At 35.9% G+C, this 16,612-nt stretch overlaps 1 protein-coding gene across 1 annotated transcript in view; it reads left to right on the forward strand.

Annotated features, from left to right (window-relative positions):
• ITCH (itchy E3 ubiquitin protein ligase) overlaps nucleotides 1-16,612 on the forward strand; it is a 69,082-nt gene extending 52,470 nt beyond the window's left edge. Inside the window, exons 19-23 of the mRNA XM_068987604.1 lie at nucleotides 2,948-3,068; nucleotides 3,881-3,985; nucleotides 5,972-6,068; nucleotides 9,711-9,783; nucleotides 13,640-16,612. Coding sequence (XP_068843705.1) covers nucleotides 2,948-3,068; nucleotides 3,881-3,985; nucleotides 5,972-6,068; nucleotides 9,711-9,783; nucleotides 13,640-13,739 — 496 coding nt within the window. The 3' untranslated portion in view covers nucleotides 13,740-16,612. The remainder of the gene's footprint in view (nucleotides 1-2,947; nucleotides 3,069-3,880; nucleotides 3,986-5,971; nucleotides 6,069-9,710; nucleotides 9,784-13,639) is intronic.

Below are 16,612 nucleotides of genomic sequence, written 5' to 3' on the forward strand. Positions count from 1 at the left end.
TAGTTCACTCACATATTCTCAGCACCAGTTCTGTCAGATAAGGGTGAGATTTCACGTAACTGCTGCTGCTTGAATTCCTGCTTCTGGATCTCTTGCCTGTTTTTCTATTTTTCAAATGTTACTATATCCTCTCCAGCTTTCTTGTGATTAATATTGACATGACATATCTTCCCCTATGCTTTATTTTCAATCCTTTGTCTTTCTGTTTAAAGTATGTTTCTTATAAGCAGAATATTTTAGGTCTTATTATTTTTATCCAGTCTGATAATCTTTATTTTTAATTGCAATTAATACATTTAAGTTGAATGTTGTTACTGACATGATTGGATTTAAATTTGCCACCTTGCTATTTGTTTCTTCTTTTTCCCAATTTCTTTTGTTCCTCTTTTCCTACCCTCCTTTGTATTAATAATTTCTAGTTTTCTTTTTATATATCTTTGGTGTTTTTCTTCGCTATACCTCTTTAATTTTTTAATGATTGCTCTAATGAAAATATACATCCTTAACACTTTTAATTAATTTTACACTGCTACATTCATATGTGTAACATTGTACTAATATACTAATATAAGAGGCTCATAATAGTATAATTTTATCTCACTTCAGCCATTTGTGCTATTTTTATCATTGTATTTCTGATGTTTATAGCCCCGTAATACTATTTTCTTGCTTTAAGAAATCAATATATTGTAAAAGAAATTAAGGAATAGTAGTCTTTTATATTTACTCACATTACCATTTCTAGTTTTCTTCATTTCTTTCTGCAGATACATTTTTTCACCTGGAATCATTTCCCTTCAGCTTTAAAAACTTCTTCACCATTTCTGTTAATGTATGCTTGCTGGCAGTGAATTGTCTCAGCTTTTATCCGAAAATACTTGTATGTCACTGTCAATATTTGAAGGATATTTTCACTCGATTTAGAATTCTAGGTTTGTAGTTGTTGTTGTTGTTGTTTTTAGCACTTTGTTTCAATGCTGTTATTCCATTATTGGCTTCTGTTTTTGATGATATGAGCCATTGTTTTTATTTTCTAGATGAAGTATATGCTTTCTTCTCTGGCTTTTAAAAGATTTTGTTTTTTTAAGCATTTTTACTCTGCTGTATCTAATTGTGATTGCTTTTATATTTATCCTTTCTGGCATTTTGTAAGCTTCTTGTGATTGATGCCATTTTAGCAGTTACGGAAAATTTTTGTGCTTTCTCTCTATAGATGTTCCTTTTGCTTTGGTTCCTTCTTTCATTCTTCAGAGACTTCAGTTACATGTATATTTGACCTTTGATATTCTCCCAGATGGTGTTTATATTTTTTACATTTTCTCTGTGATTCAGTTTGGGCCATTTTGATTGATCTGTCTTTGAATACAGTGCTCTTAAACTCATCCAATTAAATTTTCATTTCAGATATTCTTAAATTTCCATTTGGTTCTTTGAAGAGCTTCTGTGTTGAGAATCTTTATCTCTTCATACAGTTTGTCCATCTTGTCCTCTAAATTATTTAATACATTTTAATAGTTTTTTAAAAGTATTTACTAACTTCAACATTGGGCTATCAGTTTTCCCAGTTATTATTTATGGACTTTTTTCACTTACGAGTCACGTTTTTCAGCTTCTTTACACATGTAGTCATTTTTTCATTATGGATAACACATGGTAGAGACTCTGAATTCTTTCTTTTTTTTCTTTGAAGTATATTGAGTTTTGTTTTGACAAAAAGTTAAGGACAGATCACATTCATTTTGTGGATGCTTGCTAGAGCTACTCTATTTCCATTTTGCTTTTAATCCTAAAACATATTCTTTATTCCTTAGAACATGATTCTTCATTCCTTAGAACAGTGGGAAGCCCAGGTATTTTCCATGTAACTTGTGAGAATTAAACTTAAATTCTGTCTCTGCAGCACTAGGTGACTACCAAAATTTCTGTTTGGGTCTTTGACTCTCCAGTTGTTCACTGGACAGGGTTCCCTGGCATCTCATCATTTTGCACATGTGTATTTAGGAGTCAGTTAAGGATTTGAAGTGCAGATTTCAGAACTCCCTCTGTCTTTTTTCTTTCAGGGATTTTTCTGTGGCTGCTTTGGCAGCTTTAAGCTGTTAACCTTATGTCTCCACAGCCCAGTGATACTGTTGCTTTTGAGTTTCATTTCTCTGTGCTCTATGTAAACTGTCAGTGCCCTCCGAGGAAAAGTGTAGTAAATGTGGCTTTGCTCCAGTGTGCCAGCCTCCTTCAGGAATCTTGTCCCCACCAGTTTCTGCCTGCCTTTGGTTTCTATCTGATGCCTTCAGGCATTTGATATCCATAATTTGCCCAGTGTTTGTAATTATAATCACCAGGGAGATTGGTCCAATACAACCAACGCTGCTATTTTCCAAAATTTCAGAGTTTAATAAACTTTAGAACTTTTGTTGTCTGAAATTGTCATCAAGTAATCAAATGCCTAAAATATGTGTTTGTTTGCTCATTAAAATCATTCTGTAACAAAGCAGAAAGTTTTTTATTTGATGTGATTTTAACTGTTCATATTGATATGTGTCTTTGTAGATGAAAATTAGAAGAAAATTGAATCTGATACAGTCAGTATGTCCAAAAATTTGAGTCAGTCAGTAGAAGTTGAGCATTGAATATTTGATATAAAGGAATTATTGTTACCTTTTTTGTGTGATGATAGAAATATAGTTTGTTTCTTAACAAGAGACTAATAGAAATATATACTGAAATACTTGTTTAAGATGAAATTACATGCTGTCTAGGGTATGGATAGAAGCATAATGAAATAAGATTGGTATTGTCTTGAAGCTAAGATATCTGTACATAGGGTTCATTTATTTTACTTATATGTATTTGACACTTTTCATGGTAAAGTTTTTAAAACTTATTTTTATACTCAAAATTTAAAGGTAAAATCTAAACTTCCTCATAGTCTTTTTTTATAATTACTTACCAGAATGGTAGCTGAATGGAGATTGTCTCGTGGTGTTGAAGAACAGACGCAAGCTTTCTTTGAGGGCTTTAATGAAATTCTTCCCCAGCAATATTTACAGTACTTTGATGCAAAGGAATTAGAGGTAATGAGTTCTCCTTTCCTCTGAAGCATGCTGGTAAATAATGCTTCACGTATCTGTTTTCAACACACTTCACTATCTTTCCAATGGCAGTAGTATTTTTTTCTTCTGGCAGTATGTTTCTGAAGAATCCCCAGTGGTTAAAAGTCTATAGTTTATCCAAAAAATATAAAATTTTGCCAAAGGTATTAGAACCTCTGCCCAGTGAGGAACTTATTCACCTGAATATGTGTATATATGATACCAAACATGGAAACTCAACTTTTATATATAAGTTCAGTTCAGTTCAGTTCAGTCGCTCAGTCGTGTCCGACTCTTTGCGACCCCGTGAATTGCAGCATGCCAGGCCTCCCTGTCCATCACCAACTCCCGGAGTTCACTCAGACTCACGTCCATCGAGTCAGTGATGCCATCCAGCCATCTCATCCTCTGTCGTCCTCTTCTCCTCCTGCCCTCAATCCCTCCCAGCATGAGAGTCTTTTCTAGTGAGTCAACTCTTCGCATGAGGTGGCCAAAGTACTGGAGTTTCAGCTTTAGCATCATTCCTTCCAAAGAAATCCCAGGGCTGATCTTCAGAATGGACTGGTTGGATCTCCTTGCAGTCCAAGGGACTCTCAAGAGTCTTCTCCAACACCATAGTTCAAAAGCATAATATAGCTAAAATTTTGATGAAATTCTTGACACACACATTTTTAGCTAAAGCCTCCTGATTAATTTTTGAAAATCATTTAATATTAGTCTTGTCTACGTCTAGCATTTTTATATAGGTTGTACATTTACCTAAAGAAACTATCTTGTCTGTTTTATCCCTAAAGGTTCTTTTATGTGGGATGCAAGAGATTGATTTGAATGATTGGCAAAGACATGCCATCTACCGTCATTATACTAGGACAAGTAAACAAATCATGTGGTTTTGGCAGGTTTGTCTCAGTTTCTTTCTTATGGAAGATAAACCATAACTTTGTAGAAAATGCTTATCACATATGGAAATGAGTAATAGAACAAAATGTACCAGTATGTTCAGGGTCCTCATTCCATTTTATGCATTGTAATAAGTGAATACAGCATTCTTTGACTATTGCTAAGTAAGCAACACATGCCTTGCACCTTTGCCTAGAGAATAAGATAACGCCAGATAATAACATTCCCCTGCATTTGATCTAAATGCTTTGAGGATTGTATAGAATTGGCTGAACTATGATTTTCATTATTCTTATCTCATTAAGAATTATTTAATGTTTAGAACTTAGAGGCCCTTGGTTTGGAATCATAATGGTGTCTCCTCAAAAATTTCTGCTACAAGCACCTGAAAAATTGCTCATTAATCATTAGAAAAGTGCAAATCAAAACTAAAGTGAGATGTACACCCATTAAGGTGTTTAATAATACCCATTTAAGGTGTTATTAAAAAAAATGAAAAATATTCATCCTTGGCAAGGATGTGGAGAAATTGGGATTCCTCCTACATTGCTGGTGACAATATAAAATGGTATACCACTATGGAAAACAGTTTGGTGGGTCCTCAAAATGTTAAACATAGAATTATCTTATGGTTCAACAATATATTCTTTTGGTCATACCCAAAAGAATTTAAGGCAGGAACTCAGATACTTATCGTATAACTATGTTCATAATCAGCATTATCCATATTAGCCAAAAGGTGGAAGCAACTTAAAATGTCCATCAGCAGATGACTGGATAAACAAAATGTGATATGTAAATATGATGCAATATTGTCCAACCTTAAAAAGAAAGGAAATTCTAACACAGGCTATAGCATGGATGAACCTTAAGGATATAATGCTGTGAAATTAGCCACAAAAGGACAAATATTGTATGATTCCACTTGCATGAAGTATCTAGAATAAGCAAATTTATAGATACAGAAAGTAGAATAGAGTTTACCAAGGACAGGGGAGAAGAAGGAAGGCAGAAGCAAGGAGGAAAGTTTAAAGAAATGAGTTTTTGTTTGGTAAACTAAAGTTCTGGAAATGGTGGCGATGGTTACACAACAGTGTGAATGTGTTTAATGTCATTGAATTGAATACTTAAAATGGTAAATTTTTATTTTATATGTATTTAACCACAGTAAAAAAAAAATTTTTTTTAATGCCTGCTTTTTATGTAAAGAAACTTGTAAGAAGGGAAGGGACATTTGTATACTTCTGGATGATCCACGTTGATGTATTGCAGAAACCAATACAATATTGTAATTATCCTTCAATTAAAAATAAATTAGAAAAAAACTCATAAGCTGAAATGACCAAGCTTGTATAAGTTAGTACCATAAGATAAAAATTCTTTACAAAAAATTTCGCTGAGCCAAAATTCTTGTGCTGCAGGCTAGAAAGCATTCTCTAGAAACTCAATGTTTTGAGTCAGGGTTGTAGGAGTTAAAAGCCACATAATTCTGGCAACACATAGCTATACCAAAACATAAAGAACATTGAGAGAAGAACATTCCTGGGATATAACCAGGTCAGAATTTGTCAGCTTAATATCATTTGTTCATAAAACCAAAAAGTCTGTTCTAACTCAGACTTTGCATCCTTTGTAACCACATGTATGTCTGTTGGACAGGCAGATCTAGGGGTAAAAGGAGGGGTGCCCTAGAGGAGCTGATCTTGAGGCTGCACAAGTAGGGTGCTCTCGAGCCCAGGGCACTCTTCTTTTTCTATTTACCTATAAGGTTGTGGTACTAGGATTGGTATTGGTGGAGGGGGCTGATTAGTGGGGCTTTTGACAAGCAGGAAGCAGCTCTACCATCCACGGTGATAGGTGCATTTTCTGGTGCATCTGACCCTGGCAGTTCAACTAAGATATGAAATGATCTTTTTTCCTTTTTTGTTTAGTATTCTGAATGCTAATATATGACCTATGTATCTCTTTTAATGTGCTTTTAACAGTTTGTTAAAGAAATCGATAATGAGAAGAGAATGCGACTTTTGCAGTTTGTTACTGGGACCTGCCGACTACCAGTTGGAGGATTTGCTGACCTCATGGGTATGTCTACAGGATCACACTGCTGTTACCTTAATGTGTAGACAGTATATCAGAAATAACAAAGTATAGCTATTTTCTTAATTAGATACAGTTAACTGGGATTTGTGTCAACTTTTAAATCACTTTGTAATCCGTATCTCAAAAATGTTTAATTCTTAGGCTAGACTCCACATTGTTCAGTCATTTGGCAAACATTTCAGTGTCTCCTGTGAGCCAGCCACTATTGTTTGTATTATGTTTTAATGACTTATTTACTACTCTTCCCTGTTATACCTGGAGCTGCTTGAGATAGATCCATATCTTCCATCTTTTTATTTCTAATGCCTGTCACATAATAGTCACTGATTAAATTGTATGTTGTTTAGAAATGAATGACTATAAGAATATTTTGTGATTAAATAATAAGTAAATTCAGGTCTTTATTTAACACTAACAATATGCAAGTAGCATGGGAGGATAGAAGTTGGAATCCTTAAGTCTGCTGGAAAAAGAGAGTCAAAATTAAAGAATCAAGTAGGTGACTTCCCTGGCAGTCCAGTGGTGAAGACTCAGCACTGCCAACACAAGGGACGCAAATACAAATCACTGTCCGGGGGACTAGGATCCCACGTGCCCTGTGGTATAGCCAAAAGGTAAAAAAATAAGTAGACAAGTAGACAATTTTGGATAGTGTATTGAACCAGTTCAAGACTTTAAAAACCAGACCAAAAGAATTTGGACATTACTTAGAGTTTTGGAAGCTCTGGGAGCTTTTTGAAGACAGAATTTGCTGAATCTGAATTTTAGGAAGACTTGATAGTATAGCATGCAAATAGAAAAGCGTGGAAATAGGAAGAAACCATTCGAGCTATGATAAAAAACTGATCTTAAGAGAGAAAATAGGGATGGAAAAAGCAGAAATAAGAGGAGTTCCAAAGGCAGAAGTAAAACTTGATTAGAAGATTAAATATAAAGGAAGAATGCTCACATTTTATGCAACATGGAGAAGCTGTGGAGTGTGAGGAATCTGCTGAGTGTAAGGTGACTGTCAGACGACCAAGTAGAAACTTTCAATGACAGGACAGTTTTATAAGTGTTGAGTTTAGAGGTAAGAGTTAGAGAAAATAGACTCATAAGAGCAGTGAAGCAGTGACATTTGAAGCTGTGAGAATGGATGGGCTTGTGCAGCAATAGAATACAAAGAATAGAGAGCTGATGCTTAAAAACATGTGTATTCAGGGTTGAGATAGAACTACCCTAGAGGCAGAGGAGAGGCCAGGGAGTAAAAAAGAAAAATATTTTAGTCTCTCCGAAGCAATATAGAAGGGAAGTTTTTATCTAGTGCTGCAGAGAAAGAAGTCTCAAAAAAGATAATTTCCAAGTACCTTTTTGGAGAGGTCACCTTTGAGAATGCTCTCTAGTTTGAAAAAGAGAGACCATGTTGGGGTTTGGAGAGGTTAAGGAATAGTGACTAAAAGGAAGAAAAAAATGCTACAAGTTTCTCAATAAAAACTGGGAACTTGATTATGAAAAAAATAAGAACTAGGTCTTAGAAATATTAGGATTGGGTGGAGTAGTCTGAAGCAATACAGAAGGATACTTTTGGAAGACATACAGTGAAATTGTGATTCATCAAATTTTAGAGGACAATTAGTTTAACCTCCCTTCCACCCAGTATAGGAAAAGAAAGTTGTAAGAGTAAAGTATATAATAATTAAATCTGGTGGATCTTGACCTTATCAGGTCTAATATCCCATTTTTGTAACATATTTATATCTTTAATATTATATAATGAAGTTGGTAGATATGAATGTATCTACAACCTCCAAAAAATACATAACACTAGCTGTAATATTGAGAAGTTTTTAAGTGATTTATGAAGAAATTATATTTATTTCAGTACATGTATATCTGGGAAACTGTTAGAAGACACAAAAAGTTGTTCCTGTTTAAATGAGCTGATCTAAGAGAAGGTCAGAAGCTCTTTGTATATAAGAATTACTGAAATATGAAAGAACAGATAGAAAATGTAAAAAATAATAGACAAAAAAAATTAGTGTAAGAGAAAGGGGAAATAGCCTAAATGAATTAAGGATAATATACTTGCCAAAATATAGCTGATTAAAATAGAGGAAAAATGAGGTAGAACTTAAAGTATAATGTCTAACCATGGACTTCCAGGATAAGCCCAGGCTCTGATATTTAGGACTTCCCTGGTGGCTCAGACGGTAAAGCATCTGTCTACACTGCGAGAGACCTGGGTTTGATCCCTGGGTCGGGAAGATTACCTGGAGAAGGAAATGGCAATCCACTCCAGTACTATTGCCTGGAAAATCCCATGGACAGAGGAGCCTGGTAGGCTACAGTCCATGAGATCGCAAAGAGTTGGACACGACTTCACTTTCACTTTCTGATATTTAAAAGGCCTCAGACCTTTTTAAAGTTGAAATAGGTTGAAAAATAGGAATAAACGTGCAGGAGTCTATATGAAGGTTGTTTGGTTTAGGGACAGTTGTCAGTAAGATTGAAAACAATAGACAGCCTAAAATTTCAGTTTATGTTTACAACATGATGTCTTACAAGTAAGTCCATAAAATTTTAGAAAGCATCCAGGGTAACTGATATTATTTGTCAAATAGCCTTTATCAGTGAAATTCACTGAGAACCCTTCATTTCATATTTCTCTATTTTGATATTTGATTCAGTCTATTAAAAGTAATCCAGACTCTACTGTTATATACTAATTAGCACTATTAAACTTGTCATCTGTGTGGCTAGAAATGCTATAATACATTGAGAGAATGTGCAGTACATAAACTAATAATTGCAAGCTCAATTGTTACTTTAGCTATCCTATTTCATAATCACCATATCTTACGTTACTGGGCTTTTCACATAACTACTTAAGAAAACACTTCAGTGTTAGTAGATGCAAAAGTACTACCAATTTATATTAGTATTGTGTTTAGTCAGGTGGAACATGAGGAAATTCTTTGGCTTGACTTATTTTACCCATGGCAGAACATTAAATGTGCCTGGTGCTGTCTTAATTCAAAAGTCCAGTAGTATTTCCAATCCTTGTGACCACCAATAAATGCTGCTTAGGGGGCAGTAGTGATGTTTTTAGGAAACTAGTACTAAAAGATAACCATTAACAGCCGCCTCAAGATAAATGAGAGGCAAGAGCTGGGTAAAAAGGGTGTAAGGGTACACCCTACAGGACCTGTTGAATTCACTAGGTAGTTTATATTTTCTAAAGCTGTCACAGTTTTCTATTTAAGTCAAGTTTTATAAGATAGTGAGTTTTAAGTTTCCCTGTTTAAAACTGAAATTAAACTTTTTATGCGTTCTATTCTTATGTGAGATATTATTAATTACAGCATTCTGGTGTTCTAGCTAAGGGGTGTAGATGAAACTGCATTTTCTCCTCCTTAGCATGTATTAACAATATGGTTCTCAAACTTGAGCACTCATCAGAATCATCTGGAAGCTTGTTAAAATATTGTTGCTGAGCCTCACCCCTAGAGTTTTTGATTCAGTTCAGTTGGGCCCTATGTATTTGTGATTCGTAAGTTCCCTGGTGATGCTGATACAGCTGAATTGGGGATAGCAATTTGAGAACCATTACACTATCAAACTGTTGATGATTTCACTACATTTTAGGGAGCAATGGGCCACAGAAGTTCTGCATTGAAAAAGTCGGGAAAGAAAATTGGTTGCCTAGAAGTCATACCTGGTAAGTAAAATCAGAAAGAGTGTTTATGTATAACTGAAACTCCTTACTGTTCACCTGAAACTAACACAACAATTTAATCAACTATACTCCAAAATAAAAATTTTAAAAAGTGTAGAAAATAGCCTTTTCTCATTTATCTTGTATATACTACAGCATGTTACAAATTAGAAATGAAATATTTTCCTCATGGTATTGAATTATTTTTAACAGCTTTAGTGACATATAATTTATGTAACAAAAAACTTACCCATTTTAATCTAGTAATATTTAGTAGATTTTCAAAGAAGTAACCATCACTACAATCCAGTTTTAGAGTATTTCTGTCACCCCAAAACAATCCCTGTTACCAATTTACAGTTAATCCCTTTTCTCACCACTGCATTTTTTTTCTTTTTTGAAACGTGATATTTAGAAAACACTTCAACATTTCTCTGTAGGCAGAGGAGGAAATCAAATCTAGGTAGCTATAGAGAGAGATACTCTTAGCATAGTGACAGAAATAATATTTTCTTATTATAAATGTAGTTTAACCGCATTTCCAAAAATGTACAAAACTAAAAACTCTAATCTTAACTCAAATACAAAATGTCGGAATTCAATGTAATGCCAACAATATTTGCACTTTATTTTGTGAGACATTTCAGTAGTCATATATAGACCTTGCCGGACATTTGTGTATTTTCCCTATCTGCCCTTTTTATGAGAGGGCAATGGCAACCTGCCGGGGTCCAGCCCCAGTGGATCCAGAGAATTCGAAGGGTGGACGGCGTTGGTGTGCAAAGACTTGTTTATTGATTGATATAAGATTAGATTAAGAAACTATAGCGTAGTAGGAAGATAAAGTGGAGGAAGAGGGCTGAATAGCTTGGTTTACGCGGAAGACCAATAAAATTCCAGACAAGGAATTTGCACCATCTACGTTGGGCCACCGGCGCCCACTTGAATATCTAAGGGTGCCTCGCCTTAAGCTCCCTTTCGCGTGGGTCTTAACAGCCAGGGCAAGTAAGTAGACCTGGCGAGCCTCCGCGCCCCAGGTGGAGATTCAGCCTGAAATTAAAGTAAAGAGCAGAGAGAGGGAAAGGGAGAGAAGAAGAGAGAGAGAAAGACACGGGGGCAGCCAGATTCCCAAGAAACCAGGCCGAGAGACTAGTTCGAGAAACTGGTCCCAGAAGCTGGTCCGCTCCTTTATTGTTCAGAAGGCCTTTTATACTTTTGATAAAACATGGAGATCAATGGGTAACACAAAATTATGTAGCGTTCGCAGCCCAGACTCTTTCTATACATCATTTTGTATACAAAAGGTCTCAGGTGATTTACATTATCTTCTGGCCAAGAGGCTTGTTAACACTTTCTGGCTCTCTTCCTTAATGAATGTTAATTTTGTTTCCCCTGAAGTGTTTTTCTTTAATCTGCATCTCCTTAAAAGCGCTAAAGTTACATCTCTATAGAACAAAGGCGCAGTGGGTTATAACAAAGAAGGTACTTAACTCAAAGATCTAATGTTGCTAATACAAGGTCTGCTACTTGTTTTTCTATATACCAACTATATCTAAAAACAAAGGATATGAAAATTTGGCAGCAAGCATTGACTCAACAAATGAAACTTTTAATCAGTCCTATTCTAAAGATTTTGACTCTTCCGAAGCCCCTACATTCCTGGGATGTTTTAAGCTTCCTGTGCCTCCTGCGGTCAGGAGGCCTCAAACAATCACATGCGCAGCTGTACGAGTCCTGCAGGCAGGCTAGAAAGCCATCAAAGGGGTTTTTTGGATTGAAACACTCTTTCAAATGCAGAAGACTAAAGCCCTAAATTGACTCTTTCCAGAAAATGCCGGCAGATTTTTGTTGGGGTACATGCTTAGGAATTTCCAGAGGGGTCCCTGAAGTCTGAGCACGCCTTGCGTATGTCAGCTTCCTTCCTCATGACCTTGTCACGGGCGGGATTCCTCACACTGGCTCCCAGCAGCAACCCACTCCAGTACTCTTGCCTGGAAAATCCCATGGATGGAGGAGCCTGGTAGGCTGCAGTCCATGGGGTCGCTAAGAGTCAGACATGACTGAGCGACTTCACTTTCATATTTCCTTTCATGCACTGGAGAAGGAAATGGCAACCCACTCCAGTGTTCTTGCCTGGAGAATCCCAGGGACGGGGGAGCCTGGTGGGCTGCCGTCTATGGGGTCGCACAGAGTCGGACACGACTGAAGTGACTTAGCAGCAGCAGCAGCACCAGCAGCCCTTTTTATGCTCTTGTGTGCTCTTTTGTATTTTCATTAATACAACTTTTTAAAACAGCTTGGCATGTTTGTTGAAGAATCGGTTGACCATAAATACATGGGTTTATTTTTGAATTCTCACGTCTTTTCCATTGATCTTTATTTGTCCACAGTGACAGTAACATTGTGTTGATTATTATCTTTTCAGTAAGTTTTGGTATTAGATATGCATTCTCCAACTTTTTTCAAGATTGTTTCTGCTCTTCTGGGTCCTTTGGATTTCCATATGAATTGTAGGATCAGCTTGTCCAATTCTGCAGAGAGATCAGCCGGGATTTAGATACAAATTGATTGATTAATTTGGGGGAGTATTGCCATCCTAACAGTATTGTCTTCTGACTCTGAATATCAGGTGTCTTTCCCTTTCCTTAGATGTCTGATGTATTTCAACAGTGTTTTGTAGTGTTTATTACATAAGTCCTTCTTTTCTTTTGAAAAATTTATTCCTAAGTATTTTATTTTAGAAACTATTATAAATGGAATTGTTCTCTTAATTTCACTTAAGATTATTCATTGCTAGTATATCGAGATACAGTTGATTTTCTTACACTCATCTTGTACACATATGTTTTGATTTGACTTTTGTCTCTTTTTTTAAACTTGGAACACACTGTGCCATTACATTATTGTGAACAGCTTATCTCAGTCATGCATGAAAACCAGTCTCATTACTTTTTCAAGTTCCATGTTTTTATTTGTTCATTTCTATAACTAAATTTAGTTTCCCTTTGTGGTTACATTATTTCATCTGTTACCAAGTATCTGTTGAGTGAGTGCTCAGTCATGACTGACACTTTGTGATCCCATGGATCACAGCCTTCCAGCCTCTTTTGTCCATGAAATTTTCCCAGCAAGAATACTAGAGTGGATTGCCATTTCTTCCTCCAGGGGATCTTCCCAACCCACCCAGGGATCAAACCTATGTCTCCTGTGTCTCCTGCATTGGCAGGCAGCTTCTTTGTGACTGAACTGCCTGGAAAGCCCGCCAAGTATCTCCCTGCACTTATCCTAAAACTATAGCAGAAGGCCAAGGCTTTAGGGCAGATTCACTGCCTGTACCTTGTGAAAGTGTCCTTAATATGCCCCCAAATTAGAAGATATCTTTTAAAATTCACAGTTAAGAATAAGAGAAAGTCAGTAGGGCCAGCATATTAGATATGAGATCAGAAAATATTTTTATTGTTAATGGGGTATGTTTAAAACCTTTTGATAAGAGACCTATGACCCACAAAGCCTAAAGTATTAATGTTTACCATCTAGCCCAAACAGCAAACATTTGTTGGCCACGTTTGATTATAGAGTAAATGGGAAAGTTTAAGAGGACTGGCATTTTACTGTGTACCTATTGAGCATCTGGTACTATGCTATATATGCTTATTTCTTCTTTATTGTATCCTGAGAGGTAAATACTGTTAACTTTCATTTTACCAAAGAAAAAAGACTCAGAAAAGTTAAAAAAAAAAAAAACACACAGGTGCCCAGGGGCCCAGTGATGGAGCTGAGATTTCGACCTTATTTTGCCTGGCTTTGAAACCATTGTTAGTATATATCCTTTTCTCAAGGTAACAATTCTTTCTTTTAGTTTTAACCGCCTGGACCTGCCACCCTACAAGAGCTATGAGCAACTGAAGGAAAAGCTGTTATTTGCTATTGAAGAAACAGAAGGCTTTGGACAAGAGTGAATTCTGAGAGCCTGCACCACCAAAGGACAAGAACTTATTTGCAACGTTTGTCCTTTTCCTTCTTTGCCTATTGCACTTGTAAAATTGGACTGTGACTGTTTAGAGAGTTACCTTGAGTGTAAGTAAATTAATGTTATCATTGAGATTTATCTCCCAGTGATTCTGGGTTTCTTCTCAGTGTTTTCAGAAATCAGATCTGCAAATGACTTAGTCATAAACCTTACTTACCATGAGATTAACACAGCAATGAAATCTGCCTTGTCTTATTCCACTAGATTGTTTCCTTAACAAAAAATTTGTGTATGTGTCTCAGAAGTCTCACCTTAGGTTTTTTTTCTTTTAGAGATTCTGAAAATATGCAGGGAATTTCCATGGTAACTAAAATATGTAAGATCTACCTATTACACCTCATGGAAAGAGGTATTTGTTTAATACAGCCCAGCTTCTGAGGTTGTGAGCAAACTTCCGGCTTGTGCTCTCCCTCTTCTTTCAGCCTGGCCTGACTGTTGTTTTTCCTTTCCGGAGCATGAAATCCATGCATCGTTTGATGTTATCCCTAGAAAAGAGATGCGAGACTCTTGTATCTCGCCACAAAGTAGTTTTGTTAATTTGAATTCAGAGAGAAGTTGGTCCCGGTCTACAAATGACTTAACACTCTTCATTTGGAAATTTGATTGTTTTAATTGCCTTGCAAATACTAAACTTCACAAACAATATTGACACTATGCTGCCTTCACTGTAGAGGGAAAAAAAAAAAGCCAATTTTTGGAATTAATTTGGGTGAATTTATCAAAGGCCATCGACAGTTTTTGTATGTTCCTGTATATCGATTCCATCTTTAAATTTCACCATAATCCAACAATTCCAGTTACATTTAACTCCTGCTAAGGAGTTCAAATTAGAGTGCTTTCTAATCCAACTAGAGGTCAATGAAAATATCTATAAAATCACATTTTCATTAGGGAAGAAGAGCTCTGGTACTGGCTAAAAAAGCAAATAATGCATTTACAGCAGGACGTTTCTAGTGACCACAGAAATGTATCATTGTCTGTGTGAATTAAAACTTCACAAATTGACAATTTCTTTGACAAATGTTACAGTAGTTACTTCCATTCTCTCTTGTCCTGATTTGGATTTTCTGTTCACCTCTAACAATTTTAACAGGTTTTTCCCATGACTATTTAACATTAGATGGCTCTGTTAGTAACCGATTAATGCACTTTGACCTTCTCTGTGGTAATTTTTTTTAACTTAGCCTGCTTAGACTTAGCAAGATGACTGCTGTCAGAGGACAGTGGGAGAAAGCCTAAGCCAGCTGAGTGCCTATCATAACTGAACTCATAACCTAATATCTCATGAAATAGGGACTTTGGCAGGTTTCAGTAGCATAGCATGAAAAAGTAACATTGAGCCAAAAATAAGCAAATAGCAAACCCCTGTTCTATTTGGAAAGGAAATGGGGGTTTTTGTCCCTAACTACTCTTCCTTTTACATCTTGAAACAATGACAAAAACATTTCTAAACTTGTATATCTGTATTCTAAAACACTGCCATCATAAAGCAGACATGTGAGTGAAAGGGTTGCCTCATCCAGAAGTCGTTAGTGTAAAGGGAGAGATGGGGCTCCCCCCAGTCCCATCTTTATTTTGATTTTATTCTACATAGTCTAGGAAGTGTACTATGGTCTCTAAAAGCCCTAGTTTTTCAAAGTGACTCTGCCTTTTGTTGGTAGGGGGCAAAAAACTATTGCTTTGTCTTACAGAGCGAATGTCTGCCAACTACCCATTCATTATATGTCTGAACTTTGGTAATATATGGCCATGGAGATTAAACCTTCTATAAAGACTTCCTATTGAGGTGAATGCTCATATTGAAATGTAGTTACCTACAATATTTACTAGAGATTTATGAGATTAAATTAAGAGATAATGTAAGAAAGTAGACTTTTTTGTTCTACATAATGCTTGATGATTCATTTAGGGACCTAGAAATATTGTGCGAAAATGTATAAATATCATCCAAAAGGCTTTCTGCCCTATATTTTTAAAATACAGAATAGTTATATATGAAGTAGTCCCAGCCCTAGTTCTATAGGGCTTGGCTATTAATATTTTTATGGAAGAAATGTTTAGTTCTGGAAAAGGTAAATGCTTGTATATATTTTTGCAGCCTGGGATCTCCCTTACTCCATTTCCTCCTTTAATTTAAATGGCCACATGTATATGTCTTTCCCTGCTGTGTTAGGAAAATGGGGGCTGGATATCCCAAGAATCAGAGGTTATATAAAAATACTGCAGATAGACAGCAGACATAAGTATCTACCAAATGCTATCTTAAATTTTGGTCCAAACTGATTATTTGGAAATAGATTTATTGTAAGTGTTTAATTAGAACGATTTCTTAAATCTGAACTAAATTGCTTTTAGAGTCCCTTTTCTTTGTAAGCATTGTAAATGCTAATAAATCCTGTTAATTTTTTTACTGCATGTTAAGTTGAAATAAAAACAAAGTAAAATGAGCAATTGCCTTATTCTTCTGCTCTTTTGGGAGGTTGGGGAAGGCAGTGTTTCACATAGCCTGGGTGAGGAGGGAAGGACCTTACTTGTTTTATCAAATAGATTGATTTAAAACTGGTCCAGCAGCTCATAATAATGAATTCCTGCTCTGGCTTTTATGATCTTAAATCAGAGTGCAGGAGAATTTTAATTTCATAAGACTTACAATAACTCTATTTAAAAGTTTGTGTACTAATTTTTCATCAAGACATTGACATACCAATGTCATTTCATCAGAAATTTTAGTGAAACATGACTCACCAGCCCATAGAGGTTCATCCTAAATCAACTATGTCAATTAGGCCCACTCTGCCAATT

The sequence above is a fragment of the Capricornis sumatraensis genome, chromosome 15 (genome assembly GCF_032405125.1).
Source record: "Capricornis sumatraensis isolate serow.1 chromosome 15, serow.2, whole genome shotgun sequence".
Classification (NCBI taxonomy): Eukaryota; Metazoa; Chordata; class Mammalia; order Artiodactyla; family Bovidae; genus Capricornis; species Capricornis sumatraensis.